At 39.8% G+C, this 13572-nt stretch overlaps 1 protein-coding gene across 5 annotated transcripts in view; it reads left to right on the forward strand.

Moving 5' to 3' along the window:
- The window catches only part of LOC100678555 (translation initiation factor IF-2), a 33446-nt gene that overhangs the window by 13571 nt on the left and 6303 nt on the right, over positions 1 to 13572 (forward strand). For 4 of the 5 annotated variants that reach the window (XM_032597912.1, XM_032597911.1, XM_031926153.2 and 1 more), the window contains 2 exons: positions 6597 to 6890; positions 10267 to 10527. In XM_032597912.1, the coding sequence (XP_032453803.1) occupies positions 6597 to 6890; positions 10267 to 10527 (555 nt within the window). The remainder of the gene's footprint in view (positions 1 to 6596; positions 6891 to 10266; positions 10528 to 13572) is intronic. The other variant, XM_032597913.1, reaches the window with a different exon arrangement.

Raw genomic sequence — 13572 nt, forward strand, 5'->3', positions numbered from 1 at the left:
ATTAGAGAATTATCGTCGACTAAATGGTTTCCTCCTCTACCGGATGGCTGGCGTGACCTTGCGAGGTGGTAGGAGAATTTTACGCTTTCCACGCGAGAAAAACTCACACGAGCATTCGCGATATGGATTTTGCAAGAACATACGATGGTATCGGTTCGATCCGTTGTTGAAAACCGGAAATTGTAATGTGGCGAAACAATTTTCCATTTAATTACGAAAATTGAGCATCGACTCGGTGAAAGAAACTTTGTTTCGGTGTTTATTTATAGCCGCAGAGATGAAAATAGTCGCGTCGCTCAGCAGCCGCAGCTGTAATTACGTAGAAATCCCGGCTTTAATTTGTGTGTTTGAAAGTCCAATTACTTTGATCATGCTGCTCTTGATATCTAAATTAGAAAACTAAGAGACACCTTTCAACGCGTCGCACGATCTTTCAAATTTCCAAAAAGTCCAGAAAACCTTTCAAGCATCGTTTAAACGTCAATTAGCCCGACGATTACCTTAAACACGCATAGCGCGCCGCGTCTTTTCCTTTCTTTCGTCAGCCGCAGCGAGTATAACAATACAACGTTAGCTCGCTCGCTCGCGGTCGTTGCTTCCTCGCGTCGGCGGCGGCGTAAAAAGCGTGTCTGCGATCGATAAGGCGCTTTAAACGTGTGTATTATGCGAAAGAACCGCACGCGCGCGCTTTTCCCTTTCGCGGGAGAGGCGATTCAACTCGCATTGTGTTTCGGCGCGCGCGCGCGCACTCGGAACCGCGACTCTAGTCTACTCGCTCGAGCTACTTGTTTTTTATTCATTTCCTTTGATTTGAATCGTATAAAAGAATTTTCGCGAATATTTTAGCGCCCATTTTCATGTTTAACTAGCGCGTAATTCGAAATGCGATTTGGAAACCTCGTATACCGATTTCTATCCGATTTTCACATTCCTTCTTCGAAAATTCTTTGATAATAACGATTTTCTCATAAAGAATATAATTGCACGGATGCAACGCTGAGCCGAGTAATTAGCACGAGAAAAATCCGAAATCCCCTCTCTCGAAGCCTCTAAACGTCAATTATTGAAAATCAGCTATACAACAGAGTAATTTGGCAACCGTCACGGCCCTGGCGGACTCATTAAAAATCCATAGCTGTGTAATTTCCGACTGAGCGCTCCCGCGTTGATCAATCGAAAAATCGGCGCGATTCGAAGCCCATTAGTTTGGCGCTACAACTGTTATTATAGTCGCGGTCGCCCGATTGCAAAATTCACGGTATACCCACTGCAGTGTCTAAAAAGTGATACTCCCGTTTTGTTTGATTTCTGTAATAACGAGGTTATCGAGAATAGTGCGGGTTATTTGCGTATATTGGGGATGTTTTGAAATGCGCTTGCGGTTCGAGGATATGAACCTCTCGAATCGGTCTTGAAATGCACTGAGGGAAGCGCAGTTACCTGGAACCTTGAGGAGTATTTGCATCGATGCGATTGTGTACATCCATGTGAAACTTTTCCTCTATTGTATTGCACTATACTCGACTATGATTTTAATTGAGTTATTGAGCTCGTTATAATGAAGAAATTCGTATGCGGGTATGGAAGAATGGAAATTTGCATAATATTTTATGTAAAGAGTTAATTTAACGTTAGTGTATCCTCTGTCATTGATCTTGAAACCGAAATCGCACTATCGGGCAAAAACTTCTCCAAAACGTAACGCTCTCTTCACTGAAGTCGAAACTTTTGCAACGAATCCCCTTTTTAAGCAAACAACCGCAAATCGCAATTACAAAATCAGAAATCGACTGGTAGCAACGTCTACTCGCGCAACTAATGTGCTCACCGCAGACTTTTCCGATGTGCCGACGCCTCGCGAATACGGCGATTTCCAAGAGGAAAGCGGCTCTCGCGCATTTCGTATTCCCGATTGTGCGGTGCAGACACACACACACGAAATTCTACCGGCGTTTGATCGCAGAAAAATCGTGGCGAAACACAAGCTGCGGCTATCGATGCTTGGCAGGCTTTTCGGTACGAGGTCGCATCGCATCGTTTCGTTTCTTCACGTGATATGCAGCGAAAAAGTTTTGATTTTTCTAGATTCTATTGTGTGACTCGACGACGCGAGCGTTAATACTTACCGCAAAAATTATTTGTCGAGCAATAATTGATTTCTGGGCAAAAATATTGTACCGTAATTATGATCGATGCGTTTAGAGATGATTGCAGTCGACGATCCGAAGTGGATGTGCTACAATCACTGCAGTAACGCATATCTTACTGAAACGAATTACACTTCTCGAAATACAGACATTACGTAATGTATAGCAATAGCCAATAGTCAATTAAAAATGATAGATATCATACTCGGCAGTGTTCGACTTTTTTCAGTCGCAGTACATTGAACCGAGGTAAATATAACATAATACTTGGAGAAAGATTAACTCAATTACCTTCATGCCCGTGAGACTATAATTTGTAGTGCAAATATATAGTGATAGAAACATAATACTCCATGATTGCTAATGTTTTGCAAAAAGTTGCCACGATCTAGAATAAGCAGGTACATTTTAAAAAATCCCACAACTCGCTAGAACAAAGGATACATTGCTTTCCTTGTTAGGATTTAAAAGGATCTGAAAGACGATCTCAAGCCCCGAAAGAACGAATCGCCACCACATACTTCGTCGAATCTACATATAAAAATCTTCATCTCTTTTACGCACAAAATCGCCAAACAAAAAAATATCTCTCTTCTCTATCTCACCAACAATCATCATCACCTCTCCGACACGACAAAAGCTTTATGGAAAAAAGACTCGTCGTGCCTAGGAGAGCCGCTCGAGACCGAAAACCCTCACCTGGCCGCACCACCACCACCACCATCAAATGAAAACAAAAAAGAAAATCACGAATCAGCCAAACCAGAACCTCCTGTAATTTTCTAGATGATCGAAGACAAGGTCAACATGGTAATCGGCGAGGTCTTTAAAATCTTCGGTCCGGTGGTCATCCAGAGCGTCCTGGGCGGCAACAAGAACGGCGGTGGTGGCCTCTTCGGAGGCGGCGACGCTGCAGGTGGTAGCGCCAAGAACAGCAACTCCGGTACCACCGTCGAAGCCAAGAGTCCCTTTGACGACGATGACTTTAAGAGCTTCGTCGACGACGACGACTTCTTCGGTAAACCTAAGGAGGAAGATAACAGCTCTAAGATCTCGTTAGAATTGCCTACGATCAAGAGCGAGGAGAGCACGACGGCAGAATCGGTATCGGTAACCACGCCGATGCCGACGACGAGCGATCGGCCGGAAGAGACGACTCTTTCGGAGGCTGATAGTGTGACGCTCAACGCGATACAAGTTTAATGAGGATGACCATGACATAAGGGCTCTTGGTTAACTGGTTAACGGGTGTTCTTCGTATCCGCGGTGTATAGTGCATATAGTTATATGATCGTTTTGAGAGTCGAATAGTCGGAAGCAGTTGGTGACCAAAAATGTGCAAATAGCCGGTAGCCGGTTACTGGGAGTCCCTTTTATAGAATAATTAAAACAACTAATATTTAACGTGCTCCTTTTAAATGGATATTGTTTACTTTTAGTATAAACTGGTGCAAATATTTTGTATCTTAAGCGAATTTTTATCAGCGGAGGGCAACTCTTTGAAAAATCAAAAAAGAAATCGAACGAACGACTAAATTTATTTTTAATCAAAAAACATCAGTCGATAGTGTTGGGTAACATTATTCGATTTGATAACGAAAGAATCTCAATATTCAAAAAAGAAAAAAATTCTTAGTCAATAATTTATTGTATAAAAATCGATCATCGCATCGAATTTACGAAATTAACTATCGTAAAAATAATCTTCCTAGATGCCCTTCAAAATATTCTTTACTTTTTTGTACTGTGTAATCTTTCTATATTTATTCAAGCGATTTAAACAAGTAATACTTTCATTTTTTTACTAATTTCAAACGAAATTTAACATTTAACATGTAAATCACATAATTTATGTACTAATCATTCAAGAATATAACGTTTCAAACGTGCAGTATTACTGTCGTGAGCTTATTAGAATTTAAAAAAGTTATTCTGTGACTTATAAAAGAAGATCTACATTACTAGAGTACAAGAAAGTATCGATTATAAATTTAAGTTAGTGAATGTTACAATCCGCACACTTAGGACAGTTGCGTGATAAACTGGAATTATCTTGTTTTACTATTTTTTTATGATTTTTTTTATAACTTTTCTTATTTTGTTATGGATAAACTCAAATACGAGTGTCTTACTTGTTCATTTCTCTCGAGTCACTATATCATTTTTTCCTATATCTGTCTATGTCGTCAATACTTTGATCTCATCTTATCCTACTTCAACTCTTCTAGTTCCACCTCTAGGATTAATTAACACTTCTGAAAGTTAGGTGCATTTCTATTACTATTCTTACTTGTTCCTTAACTTTTTATTCTATTCTTCCTGTCTTTCTATTTATATCATTTATCATCTAAACTTCCTCCATTGTTTCCAAGAACGATTTCTCTTTCCTCTGATAGTCACATTGTTATACCGTTGACAATTCAAACACTCGATCTTGATCTTCTCATTTTCAGGACAATGTTGTAAGACTTTACAGAGAGTTAACCATTTTGCACTCAACTTTCCTTCTTTAATTGTCGCACTCGTGTCGCATTTTTTAACATGGCAAACCAAAGTACGCGAGTTTGACTCTAGATTTAACTCATTATTAACAGCATAGAGTACAATGTAGTTAGTAAATTTTTACACAAGATCAAATAAGATAATCAAATGTTTCCTATATTAACACTATTAATAATTTGTAAGGTAACCAATGATGTTCTGTATATTAACACGTGTAAAATGACCATGATTGTGAGTTATATGTTTTTTGGCTGTTTTTGTATAAATTAATATACTCGTATGCTCGATAGATCGAAATCTATTAGTGGTATGTTTGTTACAAATAAAATTACTGCATTGGCTTCTAACCTTTTTTGATTTTCTTACTCCTTTTTGGAAAAAAAAAATCCAATAACTCTATATATAAAAGGACGATAAAACAAGCGAGATATCAAAGGAATAACTAAAAGGTATCTAAATCTCTTCGAGGTAATATTGAGATAGAGGAAAACCTTTTCCAAACATAAACGCTTCGGCGTGGGTGACTGCAGTCTTCGTGGGCAGAGAAACCCTGGCGCAAGGAAGGATCTTCAGGAATATAACACTTTAACGGGGGCGCTGATGAAAGATGGCAGTTCCATGCATGGTCGTTGTACCTGAATGTAAAGATCAAATTATCTATAGTCTACTTTATTGCTCTCTGTTTCTAACGATTGCCCACAAATAACTTACAAAATGTGCGATCAGTCTTTTTTTATTTTTCACCAGCATATTTTACTCGTCTCGCTGCCTTCGATGTTGCGCATCTCAGTGTCTAATTTCTATTATTTTCTACTACTGCGTTTATGTCTACGCTGCTTTTTTACAACTCAGACATCTGTTTGCTAGTTTGGGATTATTACTGTACACAAAAAAACACATGTTTTACTCGGTGGATGTTGAGAACGTTGAATTAGTGAAGAGTGTGTTGAATGATAATTTGATTATCGTAACTATGAACCTAAACTAGCAAAGTTATATAAGTATTAAAAATCAGCTTATCGTCATGATCATTCTGTATCATGCGAACATCGTGAAAGTATCGTACGCTACACACGATGTATCCTTTCCAAACATGGAATGGACTACCTTCTGAGGCTTCATGTATTGCAGGCCTTGCGCATTTATTATTATTATTATTATTCTTTTTTTGTATTAATAAAAAGGAAAAACTTTTTTCTCGTATCACTTATCGAACGCATTTAGTCATCGTTGCAAGGTTAACGTATGCATCGGCTGACTCAAACATTTTTTACTTTCTGTATCTCTTTGAATGTGATTAACGTTTTTACATCCTGCTCGCCGTTCACAAGACTTAGTGCGAGTCGATGTTTTGCTGCTAATATAAATCACAACATGGTGTTCAAACCTCTTTGAACTACGTTTTCTTTAATCGTCAAGCACATATCTGTGTCTATTATTTTTTTAACTAATTTATATTTTCAGCTTTCATTTATATTTCAATCAATTGTTCATAACAATTGTCTTATTTCATATAATACTGATACAATAATATACATATATCACATAAATATTTATTTTATAACACTATTATTTTTACTACGCCTCATTCTACAATATGTTTTCACAATATTTCACACTTCCACGAATACAAGACACTGTGCGAAGTTTTATTTATTTTTTTCACTTCTTGCTTTTACGACAATATCTGAATCTCTTCGAATATTACAATACGTTTGACATTCATTGCATTTCAGCTGTAAATTTATGTGGATGTCTTTGTTTCAATACTCTTAAAAAGTAAAACAGAATGTCAAGCACTCTAGCACCTCAACTCTTTAAAGAGTCGATCAAAGAACCACATAATAATACCCACACAACAGCCATACATTATTCCATCCACGCTCTTCAATAACCTCGACTCGACCATTCAAAGCCGAAAACTCACATAGCCTTTGTAAATTACAGGACGTGAACCCAGAAGCCAGTGAGAACAACCAGGTGGTTAGCGAGGCTGAATCTCAGAGCCAAGCCGAGTCGCAAAACAACGAAGTTCGCGTACAGTTCGCCGATGAGACTCCCCAGAGCAACAACGAAGCCGGCGAGGGTGAGCTCGCGCCGCTGGAAGACGTCGAGGCCAGCGACGACGAGAATCGTAACAAGAGGTTCCTCAACTTTGGTTTCGGAGCGTCTGGTGGTAACGGCGGTGCCGGTGGCGGCAGCGGAGGCGGTTCAGGAAACTTCCTCTTCGACATCATCAGGGTAAGTCGGTCGATTGAGAATCTTGGCGTTTTATTGGGAGGGTGGTTCACTCTTCGTTTTTATTTTTAATGAGAGTTACTCAGAAGTGTACATTTCTGAGACTTGTTATACAATATCCATCAATTTATCTATTTCTCTCATTCCGTGAATGCTTCCTTTATTCTCAACGCACTGACATTTTAAAGTCTAATTCTACAAGTCTCGGCAAAGTATCGCTTTAGAAACTCGAGTATTTGACTAATATATTTTCAGTCTCCCATTTAAAAGGAAAATCTCTCGTTTTACATATTTCTCTCCGTTGCGTTGAATTTATATCGTAAAGATATAATCTTCAGAGAACTCTCTTATTTGCAAGGATATTAGTTTCATAAGTAGAAAGTTCAAAATTTAAATAGACCAGATATGCAGTGTTCAGTAACTGCGAATTATTTATATCAATCTTTTTCGCTAGTACAAATACAAACTCAATTAATTGAGATGAGGTTCGATCCTATTATCTATAAGTATGAGAATAAGGCAGCAGTAAAAATAATTCGATTGTTTCACATAGCAGAATTTACAACTTAAACATTTCTAATTACGCAAGACGCTGTTCCACTCACAAATAATTTTTCGTCAAAGTGCGTGAAATAAAAGCATGAAATATTGCCGCTTTTCTTGTATTTTCCAACGCTCGACTGATCATCGGTGAATCCAGTCTTTTACTGCCGCGTCATCAAAAAAAAAAGTTTGCCGATCGCCTCACACTATACATAGATTTCACCTGCCGATATGCACATCCATTTACATGTCTCAATATCCTCAAGATTAAAACAATTTTTTACTACGAGCATAAAATTCATGTGTATCCGCTAAAACGATGCACTCCTTGAAAAAAACTAAAAAACTAAGCTAATTTACTACGTACAATTTCCAATTAGAATACAGAACAAACAGCTCGTGTGTAAAAATTCACAACATCGTTCGGATTTCATTGTACAAATTGTTCGCAGTGTCATTAGCCTGGCTCAATGCACAATAGCACGTGCAGAGACCGCAAAAGGCAAAAGACGAATAGAATCGTGCGCGGCGAAGACACGTCGCGTGTGTATAGAGACTCGAGCTATTGTATGTCGAGATGGCAGCAGCTTCCGCGTATTATCGTATCAAAGACCCCTACGGATGAATGACTCTCGCGCAGTAGTAACAGGTCGGCTCTAGTCCGCCCTTGCGCGCCAGCGGCGTCGGTGAAAGTGTATCGCGATCGGCAGCAAGTCGTGAAGTCCTCCTCAAGGTTTTCACTCGGTTATGTACATTTGAAGATTTGAAATATGAGGGAAATTGAGATTTATTTAAATTACTATGAAATTTGAAATTCAGGTAGTAGGCCACGTGTGCAATTTTTGCGTTTCAGCTATTCTTTATACGCGAGACGTAACCGTCGAAAATTTTAGAGCGCCGTAAATAAAAAATTGGTCGGTTCGCGTCGACTTGCGTGAAAGTATAATTCACGGCTTGTCGTTTACTCCTTATCGACTTACGCATTTTAAAAACTTTCCGCCGAAATTACAGGAATCGGTGTTATCCAATTAGGTTACCTCACAACAAATACCTTTTTTTTCCTCGCGTAATAACCAGTTGATTAAAACGCTTGAGAACAGTTTCGTTCGTGCCGCCGCTCGATTCACTTATGAATTTCACATTCCTCAAACCGATTTGCACAATTGAGCTTTAGAATCCACGCATACCGATCGACAACAATAGGCCACTTCGACATCGCCGAAAAAAAGTAGAAAACCTTGTCTGGCGACGACGCACGCGAGAAAAAGTCGGTTATCATTTAATAAGCTCAGCCTTTAAATCGCCAGCGATAATCGAAGAAAAACCAGATTGATCGGAGCGCTCCGCGTTGTCTCGCAATCGAATGGCAAAAAACGGTTTCCATTAACATACGCGCGGACATACCGTCATCTCGTAGGAAACGTATACCGCGGCGAAACACACGCGTCCATACGGCATTTTTCCTACGGGCCGTCGGCGATTGGCCAAACGACTTTTCGCGTTTTTTCTCTCTCTCTCTCTCTCTCTCTCTCTCTCTCTCTCTCTCTCTCTCTCTTTCCCTGTTGCTCTTATCTCGCGCGCAGAGGTCTGCAGCCTTTTACCGCGATCTGTGCACGACATTCTAAATGCGTCGACGGGCGGCGCAACGAACTCGTTGCGCTGCGGCAGCGACGCCGTGTGCCGTGTCCGAAAGCGGTCGTAATGTCGCGAACGGGGAAATATTATCGGCCTGTAATTTTTTGTCACCGCGGCGTGTCTTTTTTTTCTCGCATACGTTAGACTTATTTTACACCAGAGTATAGGGTTGAGAAAATTATACAGGAATTTTTGAGAGGAAAAAAGTAGCCTTTTCGAAGCGGACGAGGTGCTTTGGTGTCAATCGCGTAATGGATAGCCTAGTTTTTACTGACTCGAGTTGCAAATGAGGGTTTTATTTGCCATTGTTGCGCAATTGTTGAAAGATGGAGATCTGGTACTTGGACGAAAAATTATTCTTTACTGCGTGCGATTGGTGAAACAATTGCAAAATTATGCTTTCGATCAAATTCGAAATGTGACATTGACGCAATTAAAGCTAGTTGTGTGCGATTTGCAACACAGCAACCAACTTACACGTGGAGTTCAAGAACGGCGTTTGTCTGAAATGCAAGTGGCTCATTGGAAGCAAGAAATATTCCTCGGCAGAGAGAGAGAGCAAAAATGTCATTCGCATTGAGAGACAAATCGACGTTGCGAAACACCGTCACGTGCACGTTTCATACGCGGAGTGAAAAGACAGGAAAAAAGGGGGCCTTTTGTCGGGTGGAAAATGGAAAAAAAGAAGCACAACGGGGCCCGCGTAACTAATAAAATTTTTACAGCCGTACAGAGACAGAGAGCACGTAACAATACTGCAACCTCTGATATAATGGCCATACGTGCAGCATCAAAAATTCGCAATAAAATACTGCAATGGTTATCAATCTACGAAGCTATTATACACTCCGAAAAAAGTAGTCTGTAAAATTTTCCCGTCTGTTTCCGCAACTGTAAGAGATTACGTATGGATCTTTTCAAATCGCAATAACTCATAACCCTTCTTGCAGCATTAGTATATCTTCCAAACGACACGATTCGATAAAAAATAATAACACATGACTACTCCCCCACCATCGAACCGAATACGAAAAAAAAAATCCCACAACTGCCACCAAACGAAATCTCCCTTCACTCGAGCGAGCCGAGACTCAGCGACGAGAATACAAAAAAAAAACAAAAATCAAAAATCGTCGCAAGGCAAGCAGCGTGAAGTAAAAAGCCACGAAAGCCAGTGAGAACAACCTGTCTGTCTCCGTAGCAAGCAGCGGACGGCGCGGCAAGGGCGGCCGGCACGGTGTACCGCGTGGTGGCCGGCACGCAGAGTCTGGGGCTGGGCCTGAGCGCGTCGCGCGACGTCGGTCCGGCCCCCGCGGCGGCGCCCATGATGCCGGCTGGGGCACCGATGATGCCCGCGGCGCCAGCTGCCCCGGCAGCCCCTATGATGCCCCCAGGAATGATGCCGCCGCCTGGAATGATGATGCCTGCGGGGATGAACGGCACCGCCATGATGATGCCACCGGTACGACGAAGCCCTGCAAGCTAGTGCAGCTGCTCAACTGTGTGCCCATTTCTCTCTTTCTCTCTTTTTGTTTACCAGACACGTCGCATTATCTATCCTTACTGTCTTTTCTTCTACACACTTATCTCCGCAATGTTCGGATCGTCGTTGTGCTATTCCTTGCGTCAAGGGTTTTTGGACATGGGGCTATTTTGATTTAGCGAATTATTTTTGTTTTATTTTTCATTTTACCATTTCAGTGACTTCGTTTTGTCTAACCTCTGTGAGTAAGTAAATTTTCATTTTACCGTTTCTGTTGTTTGTATCTTCTATTCTTCTTGATAATAAAAAAAGCATGAAAACCATTTCGATAGTTTTTATGTCAACTCGCTAGTTCCGTAAAAAGATTTAATCGGTTCGACAAAAAGACGCAAGGAAAAGCACTAGAGTCTATCTATTTATTCTGTACTGACTGTTTTGTCTCGAAGCACCTTTCGTATACCATTTTTCGCACATTAACCGCACGTAGACGTTAATTACTTTGCTCGTCGCACCTACTTAACAATACGAGATCTCACTCGCCTATTATATGCACACAGCGCACGCCTATACGCCTTCAATCACGTTTCTCACTCACTCGCCTCGTGTATCTTGCGATGCGAATTACTTTACCTCGCGCACTTTCTTCTTAACTACACCGACTGCGAGGTTGATGTTTTATTTTCTGAAACTATACTGTAACTTTTACTTTTTACTCGACTTACTCTCTTGCAACCCTTTTTTACGAATCCTAATCACTCTACCAGCGAATGTATCTCTGCTCTAATATATCTGTGTTCTAATTTTCAATACTTCCTTCGATTTTCAAAAAGCATGACTCCACTACGTGTCTAATACTTTATATACTATTGCTTTGACGTTTAAAGTTTGAAACGATACGTGTTAATGAACCTTTGTGTCTTTGCGCTTGTCTAAATGCAACGAGGACTTCATTCTTTACTATTTTTTTTTCATTCAATTTTTAATTCAAAATAAAAATAAAAACAAACTTTTGCTTCGGCTCATTGATCTAACTGCATCTCTTCGTCCTGTTCTCATCACATCAAACGAAAATGATTTTATGGTAAAAATTACTAAATTATGTTGCAATCACGAAGGGGAACATCTGTTCGAGTGTTCCAAAATTGTAAATAGATCAATCCACTCGTAATTCGTAAGCAATTGAAAAGCGCGTACCTCCAGAATTCACAATCTGCAGACACAATAATAGCGATTCGTTTTATTTTAGTAATTTTTACTCTAAAATATTTTCCTTCATTCATCTCCTTACATTTCCTCATCCCGAACAAGTAATACTTCATCATCATAAAAAAAAACGTAATAAACTCCCGATCTCATCCACTTTGCCAACCGCCAACGGTCCCGACGCCACGCCGACTTATCACGGACTATAAAAGAATGACGCAATAATACGAGGCCAAGAAATAAATAGCCTCCCAACGGCTGATGATGGACGTGCATCTTCGTACATGTCTTCGAAAAAGTGCTACGACTTTGATATTTTCTTTTTTTTTCATAATTTTTTCCATAATTAACTTATCACGCCGTGACACTGCAGTCGATTCTCATATACTGTAACTCGTAATTATCTGTGCACTCTATATTTCTTAGTGATTATTTGTAATTTCAGTATGTAGAGAGTATGTAGATAAAAGAATACCCATAGTACTTACTTTTTTATTGTTACCATTGACTTGTAATCAGCTGGTAGGCGAGTCCGCCGCGATGTCCATTCGAGCTCCACTGAAATAATTTTCTTTTCTTTCAAATCCGAGTCAACGGCATGATTTTGGAAAATTATTCGCGGTTGTTTCGTCTGCCAGTAGTATACAACATTTTTTTGTAGTAGTATGTTATAAATTATACGAGACACCTTTCGAGCAGCGTCACAAATCGGTCGCAGCATGTCGTCGCGATAGTTAACAGACATTTTTTTGCAATCATGAAAAATTCAATTCTCATCGTGCTTCATGCTGCGGCACAAGCGCGTGTCGAGTAGCTCGAATTAAACCAAAACACTATGCGCTGCATAACACCCGTAGATTACTGCGTATACATCGAAAAACTTTTAATGCACCTTATACTATTTGATTATAAAAACAACACGAATAAAGTTGCGAAGAGCCAACGAGTAAACAAAATTGTAGTCGTATTAATCTCTGACAGAAGAGATGGTGGGTTCGCACATACATAGCATATTGTTGTAATACGATGAAAAAAAGAGCGAGGGCTTTTGTACACACGGGGGCATTTGATTACCACAATATATGGGGGATATCGTATCACGTATTTTACATTGTAATTGTATTGAGGAGAGTCGTGGCGACAGGATCTTACAGTAGACACACCAGAGAACAAAGTATATTACTATTTTGCAAATCAGTAATAATAGTAATAATAATAATTGAGAAAAAAAGTCGTAGGAGAGGGGAGAGAAATTTTGCGATAAGTTGTACTGTCGCAGTTGTAATGAGCACCGTAGTGTCGGGAGCGCTGGAGCTGGACGTGGAGATGCAGTGTGCGCACTCTAAATTTAATGATTGAGTTGAACGAAATTATCCTCCTTTATGTTTCCTTGAGAAGAAGCTGAACAGAACGTCGTGTTCCGATCTTACGCAGACCTTTTACAGTTTGTCTTTACTACCGTTTGTAAATTTGTCATCGTGTTTATTTTTCTCTTTATTAACCGTATGTGTTTGAAATTGTAAATAACTAATACGATTTTTCTGGTAGAAGTATATATATATATATATATTTCTATACAGTATAACAAACCATTTGATTCTACCTCACGATACGTTCTTTCGAAGCGAACGACGCAGCCTTGTCTTCGAAGTACTCACTCGTGCAAGTCGCTCGATTTGAAAGATCGAGGACGTGCTCGGGACTTTTTTTTCTGCATGGATTTTTCAAACAGTTTTTCAAACATTCTGTATAAGATCACGATTAACACACGTGTCTGCATCCCCGAAAATTGTGTGAAGTGTGGACTAACTATTTTGCATT

The sequence above is a fragment of the Nasonia vitripennis genome, chromosome 3, assembly GCF_009193385.2.
Source record: "Nasonia vitripennis strain AsymCx chromosome 3, Nvit_psr_1.1, whole genome shotgun sequence".
NCBI classification, from domain to species: Eukaryota; Metazoa; Arthropoda; class Insecta; order Hymenoptera; family Pteromalidae; genus Nasonia; species Nasonia vitripennis.